At 39.0% G+C, this 13,364-nt stretch overlaps 1 protein-coding gene across 1 annotated transcript; it reads left to right on the forward strand.

Annotated features, from left to right (window-relative positions):
- The first annotated feature begins 9,924 nt into the window (after window positions 1-9,924).
- Window positions 9,925-13,138, forward strand: LOC120518863 (proto-oncogene c-Fos-like). The gene is made up of 4 exons (XM_039741864.1): window positions 9,925-10,245; window positions 11,092-11,319; window positions 11,638-11,745; window positions 11,844-13,138. Exons 1-4 carry the CDS (start codon window positions 10,105-10,107, stop codon window positions 12,507-12,509), a joined length of 1,143 nt encoding a protein of 380 aa, XP_039597798.1. The 5' UTR covers window positions 9,925-10,104; the 3' UTR covers window positions 12,510-13,138.
- Window positions 13,139-13,364: the final 226 nt, after the last annotated feature.

A 13,364-nucleotide genomic window follows, 5' to 3' on the forward strand; every position in this document is an offset into this window, starting at 1 on the left:
ACCCCAGGCAGGGCGCCAGCCCACGCCCACACACCAAGAACACACTAGGGACAATTTAGAATCGCCAATGCACCTAACCTGCATGTCTTTGGACTGTGAGAGGAAACCAGAGTACCCAGAGGAAACCCATGCAGACCCCACACAGGGAGGACTCGGGAAGCGAACCCAGATCTCCTAACTGTGAGGCAGCAGTGCTACCCACTGTGCCACCGTGGCGCCCAAAAGTATACATTAAGTAGATATTATTAAAAGATGCAGATTACAAATACTCAAGTACAGTAGTTGTTTTTTGTGTATCATGTAATCACAGTAGAGGTTTAATAACTTTTAAATAATAAATAATAGTTAATGAATATAAATGATAGCTTACTATTATTAGTGTACCTCTTGGTGTATAGATCCTGTCAGGATGGCTGCTCGGCTTAGCGGAGTGTACAACTCTGGTTACCCTATGTCCTTTTTTTGAGCCATTTTCATACCAGGCTGTGATGCATCCTGCCAATGTGTTTTTAATGTCTGTGTGATAGAAGGACTTCAGGACTCTTTTTGAAACATTTCTTCAGTTGTCTGAGGTGATAAAGGTGCTGCCTCATCTTTTTCACCAGAATGTCTGGGTGAGTGGATCATGTTAAGTCACTCCTGATGTTGATTCCCAGGTATTTGAAACCCTCATCCCTCTCCACTGCAGTACTGTACCTGTAAAGAACAGAGGTGTGCACTCAGTTCTCCCTGCTGAGCTCCACTATTAGTTCTTTTGTTTTGCTGACCTCGATGGACAAACTATTTTCATGATACTGCAGTGACAGGCAGGGCACTTTATCTAGGTAGGGCTTCTCAGTTTTGAGACAGCTCTAAAGTCCTATTCCATAGTCAGTGGTGTGAGTGTGATGCACAAATAAGCTGGATTAGAAAAAACATAACCATTTGATTTCTTAGCAAAGTTTTTCAGTCAGAAATGTTGCATCAGATAAACATGATCTTAACAGCTAAATGTCTAAGTTTATGGGTCACGTAAAGTGTAAACGTAACTAGTCTTGAAAATCTGATACTAGCAAAACTTTATATACACATTAAAACAGGACCTAACATCTGTTTAATAACCACGCATGAAATTCACTTCATAGTCTCACTGCGCTCAAGGTACCCACGCCCACTCAAGTCAAATAACCTAAAACTGGGTAATAGGTCAACGTCACCACGCGTGCAGTGGGAGCGAGCTGCACTCGTTTGAACCAGAACACTGCGTCACTATGCTGTACTATAAATAACAATAGAAGGGAATAAATACTCTGCGCGTGTCTTTTCGTCACTAAAGATAAACAATTAAGAGTGGCGAAACCGGCCTAGCAGGTAGCCAGAGCGGGCTAATCTGTCTTTGCTCCACCAAAAATCACAGGGAGTGTTCCAGGCAGGTCTTTCCTTAATAGCAGTGAAAGTTTTAGAGCTCTGTTGCCAACATAGCAACTGTTTGTGTCGGCGCGCTTTTCTGAGGGAATCCCTTTTTCTCACGAGTGTGTCTGCCGTCATTGCATCATTCTCGTGTTTGCTCTTTTCTTATGTAATAGCGGTCACCTTTGACAAATAATGCAAAAGGAGTTTTGTGACTACAGACATGAACTACACACGTGCAGATTACATTTATATGATCTAATTGCTCAGTTGTGCTAACGCTGTGGAAAGCTTCAAATAAAGTGAGCAGCACCTACACTTTACTTTCCTTTACACGCTGCACCCCCACGGCCTCAAGGGTATGCCCTCATTTTAGCTATATTTAAGGTAACTTTCCTATTTTTTTTTTTTTTAATAACAAGGCGCCTGCATGTGTTCCGCTGACTTTGTTGACATAATAAATGCAGTTTCAGCAGTTCCCATGGGCTTGGTTTCTGTTTTCATTGGATTACAGTTTGCGCTGCTCGTCTGTGTTTATCGAGGAAACTTTGCAGGCTGTCATGGTAACGCCCCGCCCTTAGTGCGGCGAAACGACCCTGTAGCCATGGAGACGGCGGGTTGTAAACAAGAGGCATCTGATTCGCTAGGCCGACTGAGAAAAAGACAGTTTTACTTTTGTTTCAAAGCTCAATGTTATGAAACTGCATCATTTTACCAAACGGTTTCGTACTAAATTTGTAACATCTGCATCTAGGAGTAGTTTTAATTGAAAACCAGCTGCTTCGAAGCACAGTTAAGAAGAATTTAGAGGAACTTTGTATTGCTTAAACGAACGTATTCTATCTAGGTTAACACGTTCTAGACTAAAGATATTTCTAAAACACATTGCACATCAATCTGTGAATCTATTTTCTAAACTTGCTTAGTCTTGTGCAGCGCCGTAGATGGGTGCGAGAATACAGAACAGCCTTGGCCTTGACGCCACAATACTGCAAAGTGCACGCTACCCAAGCTTAAAATGTTGCGAAAAGTGGATTTAAAATGGTGATTTAACAAGTTTTTATCGAAATAATTTTCAACTTTTGAGCTGTAGTGTTTTTTAAAGTTGTAGGTGCTCAATACATTTTTATAATTTACTATACATCTGTGCAATTACGTTTATTATTACAAACTAAGAGAGTAATATGAATCGAATGGTATTGCTTATGTACCTCTCTCAATTTATCATTATAAAAATGGAATAGCTTTAAATATATTTTGAATTGATCTACTTTGGTATTTGTGAAATTCAGAACAGCACTGTTGCTCCTTATTTTTTTATTCAACTAGTGTCAACAATTTTAAAGGATAAAGTTTAAGAAGACGTGGTGTTTCATACGCATAGTGGCTAAAAATAATTCAACAAATCTTTATATATAATACGCTACCGTGGCTGTTCGTTTGTCTGTCCAGGATTTTAAATCACCTGTAGCTCGCAAACCGTTTGAACTATTGACCTGAAATTTGGTACACAAATACTACGTGATGTCTACTATCCACTTTCATGGTAATGATTGACATCCAAGGTTATTCCTATTTTTATTTTTTGTTTTACTGTAGAATCAACTCTCAGCAGCAGACAGCAAGGCGGCCGTGGCGCATGCGTACGGGCGCCGTTCTCATCCCAACCCTCTCCATATCTTAAATCATTCTTGAGGCAGGTTGAAGAGCTTAAGTGAAAAATGAAAGAAAATGTACTAAGTAATTGCAACACAAACACTACCATAATCAGTTTTAATGTGAAGAGATGCCGACAAAAGAAAAGAAGAAGCGGGTCGTACGGTGGAGAAAACAAGAGCTGCTCAGGAATCAGCAAGCGCATCAACCTCTGAGCAAACAAATGGTAAACGTACAGAAAAGGAGAACGAAAACTATGAATGTTCAAGCCAAGTGTATTCTGCAATGCGCAACTACTGGTTATTAAATAAATGCTGTCAAAAGTCAATTACAGCACTGACTTTATTTAAAATAACTGCAACCAGAAAACAATTGTATTAGCTCTGAGTTATAAAACAGTAATAACTATATACCTATTTATTGAACTTCTGAATTTTCAATTGGTTTCATTTTTAGGTTCATAGAGGGCTTGGGCCTATCACAGAAGGTGAGAACCAACTTTACATGGGATACCTTTCCATGAAATAGCATATTACCTGACTCACCAAACTTAAACTGACAAACTGTAGGACACGTTCACAACCCTTAGTTGGATGAAGTGGTCTCATTATATTTTATACTTTTATCGTCGTCTACTGCCAACCTCCAAGAGAGTAGGTGACGAGCAGGGCATGCCTCCTTTTCTATTTGTCCTCTGTCCCTCTTGCAGTTGTGTTGACATCCTTATGTGCAATCTATGATACCATCTATCCATCCCTTTCTGTCTGTCTTCCCCTACTTCTTGTTCTCTCCCTGAATAATGTCTTTCTCTAAACACACTTGTTTTCTCGTTCCATGACCATAACACTCTCCTTTCAATTTCTATATCTTAAGCAGCAGGTGTAAAACTTACTGTAAAACCCTCTCATCTGTTTTATGTTCAGACCACGAAATATGCACAACTTTCTCAAACCTTCTATCTGTCCATCCATTTTCTACACCCAGTTATTTAGAGCAGGACCACAGAAAAGCTGCAGCCATTCATTATGGAACCTGCTTAATCAATGTCAAGGTGAACAACAGCAGCTCTATGAGCAGGCCGCGGATGGGTTGGCCGCCTATTATAAGGCACACACACACACACACACACTGGTACCCAAATCAGAATGTGATCCCAACACTCTGCAGATACACAATACAAATCACTTTGCCAACTAATTTACTATTTTTAACACAAAATTAATTAACTGAAAGAAAAAGAACAATTTTAAGTAATTATTATCACATTAATTTTATGATATTTTGACCTTGCTTTTTGATGCTATGTCTTACAGTTTTGTTGTACTGTGTTATCATGTCTCTTTTGTATAATGAATTTATTTCTCACACAGCTAATTGTTTTATTTTTCAGAAGGAATCATTAAAATACATTCAACAACCATTGTGTATATTTATATCTAAGGAGCAAGGTCCCAAAATGGATAAAATAATAGAACTAAGGAAAGGAGCATCCATTTCCCATGACATTTTGAAAAGAAAGTCTAATTTTGGCAAACAATTCCACCTTTTCATGCCACTTGACAACTTCATCTCTGGCTGGGCTGCCCTCTGAACGTGGCCTACTTTTTCAGATGTTCATGTTCTCTAGGTACTCAGTTTCCACCAAAATATCAAAGAGTAACATGGATTGGAAACTCAAAGCTGTCCTAATGTGGATCTGTATTCACACTGAGTGTGCCCTTATAATATGACACTCCATATAAAGACAACCTCTGTAATTTTTATGGCCAGACTTGGACTTCCAGTGACCCTATACTAGAAAATATCAGTTTAGAAATTTGATGGGTGGTTGGCATTTATAAGCACTGAAAACCTGATGAGGATTGCACATAAGAGATACAGTACATGAGAGATTTCCAAAACAATCAAAAAATGTATTAGGAATCCATCAATCAAATATTAATGCATGCCTGCCAGAGTAATAGAAGTACATACGTAAAAACAATTCACTCAGTATGCATTTGCAGTACACAGTGGTTAACCTTGCTGCCTTAATTCTCTAGATTCTTGTGTTTGAAACTGCCACAGTCTCTGCGTGGAGCTTGCTATGTTCTTCCCATGTCTTCAGGAGGCCTTCTCCATCTATCCCTGCTTCCCTTCTACATTTGTGTGATGTGACATTTTCTTTAACTGGCGACTCTGAACATAGCATGTGCTGTATGTGACTGTGCCATGCGATGGACTGGCACACATTCCTGACTAGCGGCCAATGCTGATTTGTGATTATACTGCCTCGAAATGGGGCTTAATCAAGGATAAAGATTTGTATAGGGTGATCCAGATCTAATTATGCAATTTTCATTACGCTAAAACTTATTAAGTTTATTACATAGAAAATCACCCGTAAAATCCCGGACCATCCAGAAGTGTGCGAACTGACGACATGAAAGATCGCTTTCGCGTCGAACTGGAATCGTCTCCGCATAAGTCAAAGTTGTCCAGTCGATCTTTATCTGCATAATTAGATCTGGGCCACCCTGTATACTAAATAGATTTGTATACTAAAATACTTAAATAGCCTTGAATTCCTATTTTTCCAGTCATCCAGCATACAACGTTCAAAACAACGTACGGCATGGAAGACCATAAAACATATATAAGCAAAAAGTAGGATGAAACTAACACCTTCATCAGTCTCCGTTCTTGCGAATCACTGTGCGCAGGGTGCCTTAATAATAAAAGTCTGGATAGTCTTTATATTGAGACTTAAAAAAAAAATCTGGGAACAATACAGTGTTACTTTAAATACTGTATGAAAATCACATCACAATGAGATCTGTTTATAGCTTTTATAAAGATCATATTATCTCAAAATCTGCAACCGCTTAATTGCAATATTAACATAACAATATTACTATTCGAAATAAAGTGCTGTATTTTTGCACTTGACTCTAACCATCCGGGAAAATATCTCCAGTGAGCTAGAAGACGCCCTTTTTCAATTTTTGTTATTGACATCAATATGTATATATAGATTTTTCTTTTCTGTGGGACTCCCTGATGAAAGTCTCATTAGGGAACGGAGAGGTGGTCCCGAAACCGTCATGACTTCTGTACATAATAGATCAATTGCATTCCTTGCAGCCCTCTGCTGATCCAGTTCCCGGCAGCGCCAAGCTCACCGAAGAGGAAGTTCCATATATGGTGCGTCTCTCCTGCCTCCCGATTGGTGCTCCAGCTCTGTGATGCCATCTGGAAAGGGCTGCTGCGGGGTATGGCGCGTCTATCTCACGAGTGAGCTGAGGTAATGAAGTGAGTTGAAACGAGGGAAGGCGAGAGCAAAGGGCTTCTTCCCAACAACCAGTGCCCCTCGATTACCGTAACTCAGGCGCTTTTACAGGCACATGAAAGAGATGCTTAATTCTTACCAGCAAACAGAATCTGGCTTCAATAATAGCATGCACTGGCCTTTTTGTTGCTTAAATGTCAGACTCTTTTATGCGGTGCCCTTTGCAGGACATTCTATAAGTACTTGAAAAGCCTCTTTATGTAATAGGGAAGGAAGGACCATGCCGTCATAAGTTTTCTGGACAATATATTTACATTAAATGCTATGCCCTACAACTATAAAATAAGTTAATATAAAAACTAATATTTGTTTTAAAATTATGGCATAATTCTACTGTTCGCAAAACCAAACTTGTGTACATAACTGAAGCTGTAAAAGCATTGTAAACATTAGAGGCGGATTTAGTAATTTGGGGATCAAGGGTGGACAAACTTTTCTTTAAGTGGGACAATATGATAAGAATGTCTCATGTAGTGGGTCGTATAAAATCCAGGTGTGTCTATGAGCCTGTGCAAACTAGCATGTGTGTTAATCTCAAACATTAACTTTAAAAATAGTTGTTCAAAAATGGTTTGAATTATAAAACCTTTTATTAAAAGCTATTAAGAGCAAGCTCAAAAACCAATCAGGGACAATAATTTTATGTCACTTTGGTCATGTATATGAAGCTGCTTGATTCTGCACAAATGTTGAACGACATGCAACGTGTCGCAACAATTTATTGCCAAGATTAGTATCTGTTAGTACGGCTTCGAGACATGCTTTTAAGTAATTCCATTTGTTAAAAGACCTGCACACAATTGAAATGTATGCCTCGTAATGGTGCCATGCCAGTATGTCTGCAAAGCCTTGGGGGAAAATCCTAAGCAATGTGCAGTCTGTAGAAATCATGAAACTTTGGTAAGCTTATTTTGAATCTACGCTGTTGCCCAGAAGTTCAATTACTTTCAGCTGTAAAAAGTTTGGCATGTTATCCATATTAACAGCAAAAGGATTTCGAAAGAATTGAAAATAAGATTGTCTCGCGGCCTTCAAACTCCTGAAATTCAAATTCATGACAAAGGATGGCAGTCTGAGCTTCATTTTTGGCAAGTAAAGGAATAATCTGTTTTTATTGATTTGCTTTTAACCTGCACACATTTACATTTGTATAACGGCGCTATTGGTCCTAGTGTATATGTAGAGAGCCACCGAAGCTCCGCTTTTAGGGTGCTGCCACCAACGAAATCCATCGTTGATAAAATCACAATGCACACACACTCATATTCTTTAAAAATGAGCATGCAAGACAGCAAGTAACCAGCTAAAAATATCGTCAATGATCCCTCTGCAGACTATGCCTGTTCATATACTAAAAGCTCGTACAATAGCATACTGCAGCAACGTTTTGTTAAGAGCACCTCATGGGGTACGAAATATTAAGATCCGCGGGCTGTTTGCACCTGTGCCACGGGTCATCCTTTGCCAACCTCCGATTGTACGAGGCGGTGCTCATTATTACCGTCAGAAGAGTATATGACACGGTGCTGGTGGGTGTTTGATACCCTAACAGTGGCAGTGCATTATCCAGTTATTTTGTTTTCTCTTTGGCTATTGCATTTGTTGCAGTATTTTAAACATGCCTTCTGGAAAAAAAAAATCTAGTATCAAAATGCAAGTTATTTCAAGAGAAAATAAATTACCTTTGGGAGCTTTGCAACTTTGTTCCCCCTTGTTTTCGTTTCTCTGCTCCACTTGGATAACTTTGTTTCATTTTCTAGTCAATAATTTGATTTTGTATAACATACTGGTGTACTTATTTGTCCATGCTACACTACAAGCCTCTTTACTTAAACATGTTGTAAGTTTACTCTTTCAGGTTACCCTTCCAACTGCGCTGTAGTGTGGCAGTAACATGGAAGAGTCCATTGTAGTCTGGACTGAACGGGGGAGCCCCACGTTGTCAGAAATCCATTGAAAATAACATCTATAATCGCAAATTCAACACGCTTGAAATAAAAAAAAAAGTTCATAAATGCATTTTATAATGGGGCATTGGGCTACTTTGGGGCCCTAAGCACTCGCCGACCCTTGCTCAATGGTTAAGACTGCCCCTGGACTGAACATCTTACGGTACGTTGAGTAAACGCATTTATTATTCGGTGATAAAGGTTCATGTAATTTTGTCTTGAATTGAACTGAATGTTACAAATGATTACATAGATAGATAGATAGATAGATAGATAGATAGATAGATAGATAGATAGATAGATAGATAGATAGATAGATAGATAGATAATTATTTGTCCCCATGAGGTATGTTTACAGAAGCTTAAATATTATATTATATTATGCAAGGATTAAATCCAGAATTTAAAAATCTTATAACCAAGGCCTCCTTTCAGTATAATCTAAATCTGAATTTCCAGTTTGATGCACACACAGACAGCCACTGGATGATTTAGATTTCTAGTCAACCTAAAAGCAAACTGCTGGACTGTGGGAAGAAACGTCCGGGAAGAAAAGCCACGTGCGCTTGGGAAGTACACGCTAACTCCGCCCGAGCGACAAATGGTGTCCAAGTGCTGAGTAGCTAAGGTGATTTATACCTGAAACAAAGCCAGAAAATGAATGGATAAAGAACTTCAAAATATGTCCTTGGTGTGTATTTGGGAGTGCAGGACTACAAGTATTTAAACCATCCTTTTTAGCCCTCATGTCTTTCAAGGCTACCAGACGTTAAGTGGCCACCGTGACCAAGCCCTTGCCGTGACACGTCGCATAGCTCGAACCCCTGTTTGTTTTCTATCGGAAATGCCTGTCATGTTAAGTAGAATCGCCCATGTGTTGCACGAGTGCGGCTTTAAGCTAATAAACTCCCGTGATCGCACCCATTACCATCTACATTGAAACGACATGTTGTTGGCTGGACTGCCAAAAATAAACCAAACCATAAAAAAAATAAATCTAACATAAAATCTCGCTGTTAGCCACACCATGAAAGAGTAGTTGACGTGCCGCCCTGATTTAGTTCGTACCTTGCACACGGTTAATCTCTGGGGTTCAAAATTATTATGGCTTTATAAGCATGATGCATGTTTACCTTATGTCGACAGATGTGTGTTTAAAACAATTGTTGCAGTTATTAGGCCGCATTGCTAACTAATTGCAAAGTAATGAAAAGTAATGTTTGGAACGCGGAAATACCAAATGTGTAAAGGGTGCAATCACGTTAAAATAAATGCAGAAAATAATAACCATGAAAAATACGTTTGAAAGCAGATTATCAGGGGTGTGCAAACCGAATGATTTTATTTGTCTGTGGATTAAAGAGGGTCCACCCAATAATGCAATATATGGTTCAGCATTCTTGACCTGTAAAATATTAATAGACGATTGTGGTAAGTTATTTGTGTATTATAATTGCCTTTATTTGACATTTTGCACAAGCTTGACACAGAAAAGTGGCATGTTCCTTTTTGGAAAGCGCCACCCTTTTGGAGGCGAATGGTATGGCTCGAATACGCACGACTTTCATTCATAAAAACCGGAGCCCATATAAAAGGACGAAGTCTCTCAGTTTCTCTCAGCAGAGTTCCCAGGTTTGAAAACCTGGCCACAGCTTCGCTTGACAGCTCCCAGCGTAGAAGTTTGTCGTGGATAATCCGTGTGCATTAGGAGAGAGTGTCATTTTCAAATAACCTTCTGCCTTTGCTTGAATACAAACACCTCTTCCGTCCTTTTTCGCTACGATGTTTCCTAACTTCAGCACAGATTACGATTCTTCCTCCCGCGGAAGCACGGCTTCCCCAGGCGGGGACAGCCTGCAGTACTGCAACAGCTCGCCGGCGGATTCTTTCTCCAGCAGCGCGTCCCCAATAAACAGCCATCAGGTAAGCAGAGTTTGTTCTGTTTTAAGCGATTCTTAATTCTATTATCGGATTGCTTTTATAGCCATTTATTCCTGGAAGTGATTTTACTTTATTGTGGCTGTTATTAATGAGGAAATAATGCAAAGGATTTTTTTTTAATATAACAGTAAAATCAAGTTATTTGTAAAAAATGATTTTGATTTTTTTATAGTAATTCCATTTGTTAGATTGTCATCATAAACAATCCACATACTGTGCGTGCTACCTTGCAAAAACTGATCATGTTTATCCTAAAATATATATGCCATTTTACATTAATAAAAATATTTATAACATTTGAGGTAAAAATAAATATGTATTTGGCCTATTTCCTTTGTTGTATAGAATTTGGATGCGTTAAATTTAATTGAAAACTATTCCGCACCAAACTGATTGGATATTTTATTGAAACATTTTAATTACTCCATTTTAATCCAGGTAGCTAATGCATTGCACAGAAGGGGTGTGATCCTGTTTTTTTCGATCTGCCCCTTTCTGCAGACGTTTAATGTGAAAACGATTTCATTGAGGAGACTCCCGAGCAGTACATCCTGCGTCACTCGGGACGTCAGAAACGTGTCCAAAGCTTCATTTTCAACAGGGAGACGGCGGCGCAAACAAAATACATTTTTTTCTTAAGTAGTTATACAGCATTCAAAAGTACAGCAACTATATATTAAAAAAAACTCAATCAGGCTGACTGTATTTAAGTAAACATAAGTCTTCAAAGCAAAGTAGCACATCCAGGTGTTTAGTGAAATTGAGTATTTACTACTTTCCGTATTTATTATATATTTTTAATACCATAACTTTCTTTCCCTGTTTTAGGATTTTACTTCTGATTTGGATATCAGCAGCACCCCATTTGTCCCCACTGTGACTGCGATTTCCACCAGCCCAGATTTGCAGTGGATGGTCCAACCTACGGTGGTCACGTCCGTTTCTCCTTCCCAATCCAGAGTGCACCCCTATAAGAACCAGAGGTCCGGGCCAGCTGGCAGCAAAATCGGAGGGGCATCGGGCCAGACCACCGGGAGAAGGGGGAAAGCTGAACAGGTGATTATCATTTTTTTTCTGTTAACAAAAATGCCGTATATCATAACAATGCAATTATTAATCATTGCGACTGTACGCATAGTGAATGTGGGGGGTATGGTACATGGACTAGAAACCTTGGAATAAAAGCTCATCTAAATTCAGCTCGTGTACGGTCTGCATCACTGGTTTATTTATAGAGCAACCGCTAAGGGACAAGACATTCACTACTTTCTGTGAATACTCAAAATATAAAAAACTGCAAAAAGGGAAGGTAGATATGTAATTAAAATAGCATCACGCAAAAAATAAACAAATTATTTTGCATACCTTTTGCAGCTTTCACCAGAAGAAGAAGAGAAAAAGAGAATCAGAAGAGAGAGAAATAAAATGGCTGCAGCTAAATGCCGCAACAGAAGAAAAGAACTCACGGACAGTTTGCAAGCTGTAAGTATACAAGACCGTAAATACTGAAGCCCATCGTATGTTATTTAATAACCGTCTGTGTGATCCTCGTTGCTAATTGCACTATTATTATCCTTCAGGAAACTGACAACTTGGAAGACGATAAAGCAGCCCTGCAAAGAGAAATCGCTAGTTTGCTCAAAGAGAAGGAGAAGCTTGAGCTGATCTTAGCTGCTCATCAACCCGCCTGCAAAATTCCTCACGACTTGGACGGCGTCTTCTCCGATTCTCTGGGCTCCTCTCTTCTCAGCTCTGCAGACACGCCGAAACTTGAAAGCAGCAGCCCTGCGAATGCCGCCCTCATCCAAGACCTGGAGATCCCGAGCATCCCGGCCTCGGCAATATCCGGAAACTCAAGCATCCTGCTGTGCTCCAGCGCAGAAGTGAACATTTCAGACTTGGAGCCTTCTTTAGACTTAAAGGATGAGCAACTAGATAAGCTTCTTCCTACCATAGACAAAAGTGCTTTGGAAACTGCTCGATCAGTTCCAGACATTGACCTTTCCTCATCTTTTGGAGTAACAGACTGGGAGACCCTCTATAAATCTGTTTCCAGTGAAATGGAGCCCCTCAGCACCCCAGTAGTGACCTCCACTCCAGCATGCAATACTTATTTATCTACATTTTCATTCACATACCCAGATTTTGATTCTTTCCCAGACTGTGGAGAGAATCTTACAGAGGAAATAAGTAAGAGTGACCATGCATTAGATATTCTTAACTCTCCAACACTATTAGCCCTATAATGTCAGTTACATAAGTAATACAGTCTGAAATGCACTGGACAATGTCTCATTACAAATAGAAGTATTTTTAACCATAATAGACAAACTCCACACTTTTGGAGGAAAAAAAGGTTTTCTTTTTTTGTATTATGTTTACTGAAAGTGAACAAGGATTATCTTCTTCCATATGTGTAGCTTGAAGCATGAAAATCATGTTTGTAACCAAAAATACATACAATCTTGTATTTGTAGCATGCTCGAGTGCCATACAATTAAATATATTGTAATTCATTTCTTGGTGCTAGATCTGTTGTTGTGAGATGTTCTAATAAAAAGAAATTGATGTATTTTAAATAGAAGTAGCTTATTAATATTAGGCAAGTTTAGTGTAATTGGAGAAATTAACATGGACTGTACTGACATACCTCAACTGCCGCTGTGATGTGAATTTTATTTCCTTTTTTATTCATTTATACATTTAAAGAGTTTTCCATGAAAACATTTACTGTGGTTTTTATTTATTGAGATGTATTTTATGATATAATTTATTTTTCTACCTTAAGAGTTTAGACATTTTGTCAAGTTCATATACAGAGATGAATAAGCATTGACTGCTTATTATAAAAAATCAATAAATATATTTAAACTGATAATGCATTGTATTTCATTCACTTGAACTCTGTTTATCCTGGGGAGGGTGGCAGTAGCAACATGCGGAGATGGATAGATAAGGCCAGTCTATCCTCGACAATGTCTTCTAAATCCACTTGGGGAATTCCCAGGGTATTTGGGAGATTTGAACTGCCCTGTTTGCTCATCATCACCAAGGCCAGGTGCAATGCCAGTCAGGCAATGGGAAATGTTTAAGAATGTATG

The sequence above is a fragment of the Polypterus senegalus genome, chromosome 18, assembly GCF_016835505.1.
Source record: "Polypterus senegalus isolate Bchr_013 chromosome 18, ASM1683550v1, whole genome shotgun sequence".
NCBI lineage: Eukaryota > Metazoa > Chordata > Cladistia > Polypteriformes > Polypteridae > Polypterus > Polypterus senegalus.